The sequence below is a fragment of the Salvelinus namaycush genome, chromosome 1 (genome assembly GCF_016432855.1).
Source record: "Salvelinus namaycush isolate Seneca chromosome 1, SaNama_1.0, whole genome shotgun sequence".
NCBI classification, from domain to species: domain Eukaryota; kingdom Metazoa; phylum Chordata; class Actinopteri; order Salmoniformes; family Salmonidae; genus Salvelinus; species Salvelinus namaycush.
In genome coordinates this window covers 71,584,105-71,594,007 of record NC_052307.1, presented here as the reverse complement: position 1 = coordinate 71,594,007, position 9,903 = coordinate 71,584,105, and the positions used below count along the sequence as shown (strand labels likewise).

General features: G+C 43.8%; 1 protein-coding gene across 1 annotated transcript in view; it reads left to right on the top strand.

The window, feature by feature from the left end:
- Positions 1-9,903, top strand: part of LOC120052813 (transmembrane protein 266-like) — a 43,649-nt gene that overhangs the window by 10,644 nt on the left and 23,102 nt on the right. The window contains exons 3-6 of the mRNA XM_038999952.1: positions 5,086-5,240; positions 6,191-6,264; positions 8,664-8,720; positions 9,152-9,290. Coding sequence (XP_038855880.1) covers positions 5,086-5,240; positions 6,191-6,264; positions 8,664-8,720; positions 9,152-9,290 — 425 coding nt within the window. The remainder of the gene's footprint in view (positions 1-5,085; positions 5,241-6,190; positions 6,265-8,663; positions 8,721-9,151; positions 9,291-9,903) is intronic.

Here is a 9,903-nt window from a genome sequence, read left to right as displayed (position 1 = left end):
GCTGTGTTTAGCACCACACTCCTTGCCCGCTCCGCTCGGTCATATTGATAGCATGATTTAATCTACCTCCTCTGTTTCCCTGTCCAGCCCGGTTCAATCTCCTCCCCACCAGGGCTCCACTGATGGCTTTATAAACCTGTCCTAAGCAGACGTGTGAAGAGGGAGAGAGATGGAGTGAGCGACAGAAACAGAGAGAGACAGGAAGAGAGCATCATAGAAAGAGATAGAGGGAGAGTGCATGAAAACCAGAGAGAGAGATAGAGAGAGAGAGAGAGAGAGAGAGAGAGAGAGAGAGAGAGAGAGAGAGAGAGAGAGAGAGAGAGAGAGAGAGAGAGAGAGAGAAATAATGCATGAAAGAGAGAGGGTGAGAGAGTGTCAGAGTGTGTTCCTTTGGGACATCCATGTCCAGACATGAGTTAAGGACATAGGTGCTGTCCATATTTAGGCTGTCTGGTGTGTCATTGTTTGTTGATTCCTCAGAGTGTAGCCTATGTGATGTCATGTCCATGATGAACCCCTTTCTGCAGGCCCTCGTCTGTGACATAGTCTGGTGTTGGTCCTTCCTTGAGCGGATGAGAGAAGAGGGCTCGATTCAATCCGTATCGCGGAAGTTCAGTGCTATAGCGCGATTGAAATTTAAAGGCATTCACAGTAAACGCTGCATAGGTCCGCTCAATCAGAAATAAGTAATTGTAATGTACAGGTAACTGCCAAAATAATGGAAACACTTGAGTAAATGTGAGATACAAAGTATATTGAAAGCAGGTGCTTCCACACAGGTGTGGTTCCTGAGTTAATTAAGTAGTTAACAGCCCATCATGTTTTGGGTCATGTATAAAAATGTTGGGCAGGCCATTGTTTTGGCTACCATGGCTATGGCCCCATAGGATGACAATGGCCCCATCCACAGGGCACGAGTGGTCACTGAATGGTTTGGTAACTGAATGGTTTGATGAGCATGAAAACGATGTAAACGATATGCCATGGCCATCTCAGTCACCAGATCTCAACACAATTGAACACTTACTGTATGGGAGATTCTGGAGTGGCGCCTGAGACAGCTTTTTCCACCATCATAAAAAAAAAACACAAAAATATGGGATTTCTTGTGGACGAATGGTGTCGCATCCTTCCAATAGTGTTCCAGACACTTGTAGAATCTCTGCTACGGTGCATTGAAGCTGTTCTGGGTCGTGGTGGCCTAACACCCTATTAAGACACTATGTTGGTGTTTCCTTTATTTTGGCAGTTACATGTAGTTACTCTTATGCAGTTTTTGCAGTTATTTTAAAGTACCATTTCTCCTTTAGTAATGAGGCCCTGAAGTGTTTTTCAGCACATCCAGCTTGTGAACAGAGTCATTTATCTTTAATACTTTGTTTTACTACTCCTACTCAAGGCTTTTTATTGTTTGGGAGAAATGATCATATTTTATCCTCTCTGCGGAGGGCAGTATAAATGAACTATGAAACGATGCGTTCCTGAGATGGACTTTAATGTAGAATATAACTGCAGAGAATTGTCCCAAAGCAAATCAATGCAACCCCTTCAACTGTCAAGTAAGGTCACCACCAGATGTTAGAAAGTCAAATGTTACACAATGGTGTGTAGGTCTATATCCATGAACTAAAGACAATACATCACTTCACAGCTGGAGCCTTTTTGATGGGAAAAATCTAATCAAATCAAACTTTATTTGTGACATGCGCCGAATACAACAAGTGTAGACTTTACCGTGAAATGCTTACTTACAAGCTATTAACCAACAGCGCAGTTCAAGAAGAGTTAAGAAAATATTTACCAAGTAGACTAAAATAAAAAGTAATACTAAAAAGTATCACAATAAGAATAACAATAATGAGGTTATATACAGGGGGCACCAGTACCGAGTCAGTGTGCGGGGGTACAGGTTAGAGGTAATTTGTACATGTAGGTGGGGGTGAAGTGACTATGCATAGATAATAAACAGCGAGTAGCAGCAGTGTACAAAAGGGAGGGTGGGGGGGTCAATGTAAATTGTCCCGTGGTGATTTTATGAATTGTTCGGCAGTCTTTTGGCTTGGGGGTAGAAGCTGTTGAGGAGCCTCTTGGTCCTAGACTTGGCGCTCTGGTACCGCTTGCCGTATGGTAGCAGAGAAAACAGTCTAAAACTTGGGTGACTGGAGTCTCTGACAATTTTATGGGCTTTCCTCTGACACCGCCTATTATATATTAAAATTGTCTCCATACCTTAGTGTTCTTTTGTTCGTATATACTTCACTTAGATGCTTAGTGACATTGTCTTTCTTCTATATCCCTGTGACAGCTAGAACAGTAGAATGGATTGAAGTTTGCTTGTCCGGGGCTCCAATAAAAATGTCTACTTGTTGGGGGTACTCGAGGACTGGAGTTGGGAACCACTGTCTTAGTGGTTCATTTCCATACAGGATTAAGCCCAGTGTTTTACCCAAAATACTCAGACTTTTCTGTTTCCATCTACGCAGGTCGGCACCCGGGTCTCACTGGGCCATGGATCCGGCAAACCTGCTCTCACTTGGGGCCAAAGCCAGGCCACTGGTACTTTTCAGCTGGCCTTTACATAACAATGGCTAACTGTGAACTTTAACACCTTCTCACAAAGCAACTGTTTTGATTCTGCAGAGGTTGTCATTCTGCTCTTCAAGTCCCCACTGTCAGCCCTAGCTATGGAACCACAATTTACCTAGTATAACATAAGGGTGTATACATTAGTTTAACACTGGTGTTACAGTCTAAAAGCAGCATAATGGTTAGGGTCTCATGGTTTTTAGCATGGCCATGTTTGGAGGGTTAAACAGGGATTGAGGCCTAGCAGCTTGCGTTTGTTCTAAGAAAACACCCCCTCTAGGATGGTAACATACTGTATGCTGTCAGGTAGGGTGGTTAGAGATGTTTCATTATGTATCACCAGCAGGGTCTAGAGGAAGGTGTTTATAGACACTGAACACTGAAGACATCAGAAGACTTTGTGTACACTTTATTCTTTCATTTCCAAAGTATTACTGTTCTCCTAACAGCTGATCTGCGGCAGGTAGCCTATCGCTTAGGAGCGTTGGGCCAGTAACCGAAAGGTCAGTTGTTCGAATCCCCGAGCCGGCTAGGTGAAAAATCTGTATGTGCCCTTGAGCAAGGCACTTAACTCTAATTGCTCCTGTAAGTTGCTTTGGATAAGAGTAACTGCCAAATGACAACAAACATGTACAAATCTGATCTGTCAAATCTATGGCAGTTTTCTAAAATGAGCTCTAGCATATGACTCCACCCTGCTGTCTGTCCCCTAAATAAGGGGATGAGGAGATGAGGTGTCCAGGCCCAGGCTGGCATGGTGGTAACTGCATCCTGTGAGTCTGGCTGAGACACGGCCACTGACGGTAGAGAGAGAGAGAGCAGTCAACACCATCTGGCCCACCATACACACTCCAGCCCCACCGAACCTCACCGAGCGCCAGAAAGATGATTGCTAACAGCGTGATTATGGCTCTATTAGATTAGCCTAGCATTGTTTACGGGCTTGTGGGTTTGCCCGTGCCAAGTGTACCTACCACTACCCTCAGAGAGAGAGAGAGAGAGAGACTGAGAGGAGCAGAAGGAGGTGAGGGGAACTGTTCAGCAGCTGCTGTAAGAGTCCATTGCTCATTGCCTCGTGTCAGCCTACTCAGGGTGAAGTCTGAATGAATAGAGGAGAATAATATGAATCCTTCAGAGAGGATGCCTGTTTGTCACTCACTGTGGTATAATTGGGCACATCCTGTAAGCACACACACACCCAAATGGTTCATCGTCCTCATTTGCATGAGTAAGTAAGACACAGTTCATGTAACAATTCCTACATAATATTATGAGGCTCATACAGTATCACTTGCATATTCATATCCACATGTCGCTTAACATTTAGACTAAATGGCCCGATTTAAACATCTAAAGTAATTCCAGCCAAGCCTCATTCCCTACTAATGACTTAACAACAGCAGCAGTTGCCCTCAACTGAAGATGTGATACATACAAGCATCTCTACCCTGGGAATATATGTGTGTGTGAGGGGGAATGCCCTGATAGCCACACACCCAAATCCTCCAGGACTGCTCTTTTCTGCTCTGCTCCCATGCCGTGCCTTGGTCCTATCAGTAACAGTCCAATGGCCACTCTATACAACTCCTGCCTGACTGTATGAAAATCTGATTTGGGGTCAATTTCAGTAAATTCAGGAAGTAAAAGAATTCGAATTTTAGTTTACTTCCTGACTGGATTGAAATGGAATCGACCTCAACCCTGATAAAAAAAAATACAGCTTTATTCCATTCCACCGCCACTGATTCTGCCCACTGCCACTGATTGTTTTAGCTCTAATTAGCACCATGCTAGGGAATGAAGACATGATCACAGAAGTGGTGTGATTAGTCAAGCTCACTGTATGCCAGGCCCAGTGCATGGGGAGCAGTGAAAGGTGTAGAAGAGGACGAGCCAAGTTTCCATTCTGGCTGGAGCTCTGGCATCGTTTCTCCTGTCTGTCTCCCACTGCCAATAGAGGGAGGGAACAGTGGGTCTGGGAAAGAGCTATGTATAAGATTTTATCCATGTGTTTTCTTTCATTAACTTGAAATTTGTTACTGTTGTATGGAGTCTTCTAATATACAGTCGACCCCTTCATTGCCCTCTGAATAGAGTTGCTTTACTAATCCTCTCACTGATATGCCTGAAAGACAAGTCACCAACTCAAAGAGCCTCAGTGTCTTTCTGTCTTAATGCAGTCTCTGTTCTGTTCACACTCTTCCGCCTCCACTGCCCCGGTCCACCAAACCCAGGCTGGGTTTAGAAACTGGTTCACCACATTGCATTGATGCGGTTATATGTGTTAAATAGCACCCCCTGCTGGCAAATAGAAGGAACATCAGTCAGCATACAGTCGGCTGGTACAGTAAGATCTTTGAAAGAATTAAATGGTGAATACAAACCTGTGTCCGTACACAAGTACTTTCTCCCTGTCTTTGGTGTACTAACACTGACTCTCTAGTCCCTCTCTCCTCTATCCCTCTCTCCTCCTCCTCTCTCCTCTCTCCCTCTCCCCAGGTCTAACTGGTTGAAGCCGTGCTGTGGGCGGAGGGTAGCCCTGTGGCAGGTGTGTCTGCTCAGTGCAGGCTTCAACTGTTTCCTGGTGGCCCTGGTCATCCTGGTGGTGGTCTTCTTGACCCTGGAACTCCTCATAGACACCAAGCATCTACAATGTAACTATCTTTCCCATTGACAGTAAAGGAGGATCCTTATACACTGTGTTCTAGTGACTGTAGAAAGTTAGACTTGGGTAGTCCTGTGCTTCCTTGATCCTGTGACCCATGTTTTGGGATTACAGCCCATAGAGACAATTATCATGATGCTGCATTAACATGCGTTCCAACCTGTTTTATAAACATGATTACATTTCTTACCAAAGAGAGGAAACTACGGCGACTAAAAGGCCCAAATGAGAGAGAAACAGCATTGCCAACCGGGATAGTAAATGAGTCTATGAACTGGTCTCTACTCAACAGCACTGACTGTCTGGGCAGGTGTCATCATCGCATTACATTACGGACTGTAAGCCAAGGTTACGTCCCGAATGGTATCCTATCCCCAATATACTGCACTACTTTTGACCAGAACCCTTTGTGCCCTGATCAAAAGTAGTGCACTATACAGGGAATAGGATACCGTTTGAGACGTACCTCAAGAGACAGGTCTGTATTGACAGATGATTCTCTCTCTGCTCTGGGGACTACAGGACACCAGTCACAGATGCATTACCATAGACTCCGACTGTCCTGGCTGTCCTGTTGCCAGCTCTGGAAAGACACATGGAGGGAGTAGGACGGAGGGAAGGAGGATGGGGGGGAGATGGAGAGGTACAGGGAGATAAAGGGAGGGATAAATGGGCTGATGGACTGATGGATGGGGAAGGAGAAGTAGAGCGGGAGCATTCACAACACTGCTAGATGGAAATGAGGATTAGTGGTAAAAGGCATGATGTAATATCAATGCACCATTCTTCTGCCAGATTTGGAGAAAAAATAAATATGGCTGGACAGATGTAGACATTCACAGGACATGGTAGTGTTGCTCTTGATTCCATTAAGAACAAGCAGTAAAAGTGGAATCATCCTTTAATATACACATTTTTCTCTTTTGTTATTTATTCCAGTTGCCAATGCTATTCAATTTGCCAGCGTCATCCATTGGATCAGCCTTGCCATCCTTTCACTCTTCTTCACTGAGGTAATGAGACACACGCACGCACGCACGCACGCACGCACGCACGCACGCACGCACGCACGCACGCACGCACAGTCTATATATTAAAAACTAAACTATAGTTACTGTAACTATAGAGACCTTGACTTATTAAATGGTCGTAATAATAATATTTTTCCTATCCACCAATCAGAGAATGTCCCTCTCTGCTTCTCTCTTACAGTGGAGCCGTTGTTGTCACAATGTGCTACTGTATGATGAATGAGACAGGCCACTTTTACATTGTCACCCTTTCATCATGATTAGATTGTAACTCTATCATTTTCCTTTCAAAATAAAGGACTCTCCCAACCCTGATTCAAATGTAACTATATCATCCTCCTTTTCAAAATAACGGACCCCCCCAACCCAACACTAGTGTGTGTTACTGTACATACAGTAGATGTATGTAATGGATCAGGTAAGATCAGACAACTAGGAGGGCCTTTGTACAGTGTCCAGGATCAGTCCTTTTCCCACATTCTAATTGATCGAAAGACTTGTAAAAAGTACCCTTCAAAGATACAGTTGAAGTCGGAAGTTTACATACACTTAGGTTGGAGTCATTAAAACTCGTTTTTTAACCACTCCACGAATTTCTTGTTAACAAACTATAGTTTTGGCAAGTCGGTTAGGACATCTACTTTGTGCATGACACAAGTAATTTTTCCAACAATTGTTAACAGACAGATTTTTTCACTTAGAATTCACTGTATCACAATTCCGGTGTGTCAGAAGTTTACATACACTGAGTTGACTGTGCCTTTAAACAGCTTGTAACATTCCAGAAAATGATGTCATGGCTTTAGAAGCTTCTGATAGGCTAATTGACATCATTTGAGTCAATTGGAGGTGTACCTGTGGATGTATTTCAAGGCCTACCTTCAAACTCGGTGCCTCTTTGCTTGACATCATGGGAAAATCAAAATAAATCAGCCAAGACCTCAGAAAAAAAATTGTAGACATCCACAGGTCTGGTTCATCCTTGGGAGCAATTTCCAAACGCCTGAAGGTACCACGTTCATCTGTACAAACAATAGTACGCAAGTATAAACACCATGGGACCACGCAGCCGTCATACCGCTCAAGAAGGAGACGCATTCTGTCTCCTAGAGAAGAACGTACTTTGGTGCGAAAAGTGCAAATCAATTCCAGAACAACAGCAAAGGACCTTGTGAAGATGCTGGAGAAAACAGGTACAAAAGTATCTATATCGACAGGAAAACGAGTCCTATATCGACATAGCCTGAATGGCCGCTCAGCAAGGAAGAAGCCACTGCTCCAAAACCGTCATAAAAAAGCCAGACAACGGTTTTCAACTGCACATGGGGACAAAGATCGTACTTTTTGGAAAAATGTCCTCTGGTCTGATGAAACAAAAATATAACCGTTTGACCATAATGACCATCGTTATGTTTGGAGGAAAAAGGCCAAAGAACACCATCCCAACCGTGAAGCACAGGGGTGGCAGCATCATGTTGTGGGGGTGCTTTGCTACAGGAGGGACTGGTGCACTTCACAAAATAGATGGCATCATGAGGAAGAAAAATTATGTGGATATATCAAGACATCAGTCAGGAAGTTAAAGCTTGTTCGCAAATGTGTCTTCCAAATGGACAATGACCCCAAGTATACTTCCAAAGTTGTGGCAAAATGGCTTAAGGACAACAAAGTCAAGGTAATGAATTGGCCATCACAGAGCCCTGACCTCAATCCCATAGAACATTTGTGGGCAGAACTGAAAAAGTGTGTGCGAGCAAGGAGGCCTACAAACCTGACTCAGTTACACCAGCTCTGTCAGGAGGAATGGGCCAAAATTCACCCAACCTATTGTGGGAAGCTTGTGGAAAGCTACCTGAAACGTTTGACCCAAGTTAAACAATTTAAAGGCAATGCTACCAAATACTAATTGAGTGTATTTAAACTTCAGACCCACTGGGAATGTGATGAAAGAAATAAAAGCGGAAATAAATAATTCTCTCTACTATTCTGACATTTCACATTCTTAAAATAAAGTGGTGATCCTAACTGACCTAAGACAGGGAATTTTTACTAGGATTAAATGTCAGAAATGGTAAATAACTTTAAATGTATTTGGCTAAGGTGTATGTAAACTTCCGACTTCAACTGTATATGTTACTTTCTGTGACCATGTAGAAAAGGAAGGCTTGAGTCAAAGAAAGCCTACATTCAAAGCAGCATTATAAAAATGGAGACTGTAACTTGTCCTGTCTTTTTTTGTCCATATTCAAATGACGTTTCAGAATGTGTTGAAGATGTGTTGAAACCTGAGGAGAGTGAGAATATTTCGCATGTCATGGGAGAGGTTGTATTTGTCTTTTTTCCTCCCCTTCCATCCTTTCTCGCTCTCCCTCTTTTCACAGACTGTCTTCAGGATTGTAGTCCTTGGGATTTGGGACTACATTGAGAACAAAGTAGAGGTAAGATAAATTACGTAAGCTTCATAGCAAGTAATGAAAATATAATAACTTTCCCTCGAGAAATCATGAGTTTTATCATTGAACAATTTTTTTTCTTCCACAAATCAATTCACATTACAGTTGTTAAATGTTAAATGCTGCCAAAAAGTCTGCGTGCATTGTAATCTTCCTCATATAATAAACATCAATGTAATATCTCCTAAAAACAATGTGTAATATCTCCTAATGACAGTGTGTAATATCTCCTAATGACAGTGTGTAATATCTCCTAATGACAGTGTGTAATATCTCCTAATGACAGTGTGTAATATCTCCTAAGTTTGTGACAGTGTGGCATGTGATGTGTGTGTGTGTTTGTGTGTACACATGCCTGCATGTGTGGGCATGTGTGTGTGCTTGCGTGTGTGTGTCTGTGTGTCTGCTCCCTGCAGGTGTTTGACGGGGCAGTCATCGTGTTGTCCCTGGCCCCTATGGTAGCCTCCACGGTAGCCAATGGCCCCAGCAGTCCCTGGGACGCCATCAGCCTCATCATCACCCTGCGCATCTGGAGGGTCAAGAGAATCATCGACGGTGAGACTGAGGGTGGAGCAGACCAGACGCTCCCTTGTGTCCCAGCTTCCTCCCTCCCTCCCTCCCTCCCTCCCTCCCTCCCACCCTCCCTCCCTCCCTCCCTCCCTCCCTCCCTCCCTCCGTCCGTCCGTCCGTCTGTCTGCTTCCCCTGTCTGTCTGTCTGTCTGTCTGTCTGTCTGTCTGTCTGTCTGTCTCGTCTGTCTGTCTGTCTGTCTGTCTGTCTGTCTGTCTGTCTGTCTGTCTGTCTGTCTGTCTGTCTGTCTGTCTGTCTGTCTGTCTGCCTCCTGTCTGTCTGTCTGTCAAAGCCCTGCTGGTGGATGTCTTACTAGAGTGATCCTGACCTAGCTATAGTCATCGTCCCTCTCAGTCAACAGCTTTCCTTAGTGTTCTTGGTATTACTCTTAGATGGATGGTTAGTTAGTTTGGTAGGATTGGTTCTAGTGAGATATTATTGAAAAATTCAACAACCTTACGTTGTACCAACAGATGACTTTGAACTTGAGCTATCAGTCCTTAATTATTACACCTGACTGATCTTCTACGAGAGGGACTACGACTGGGATACGTGGTTGTCTCACCTAGCTATCTTCAGATGAATAAACTTTGTAAGTTG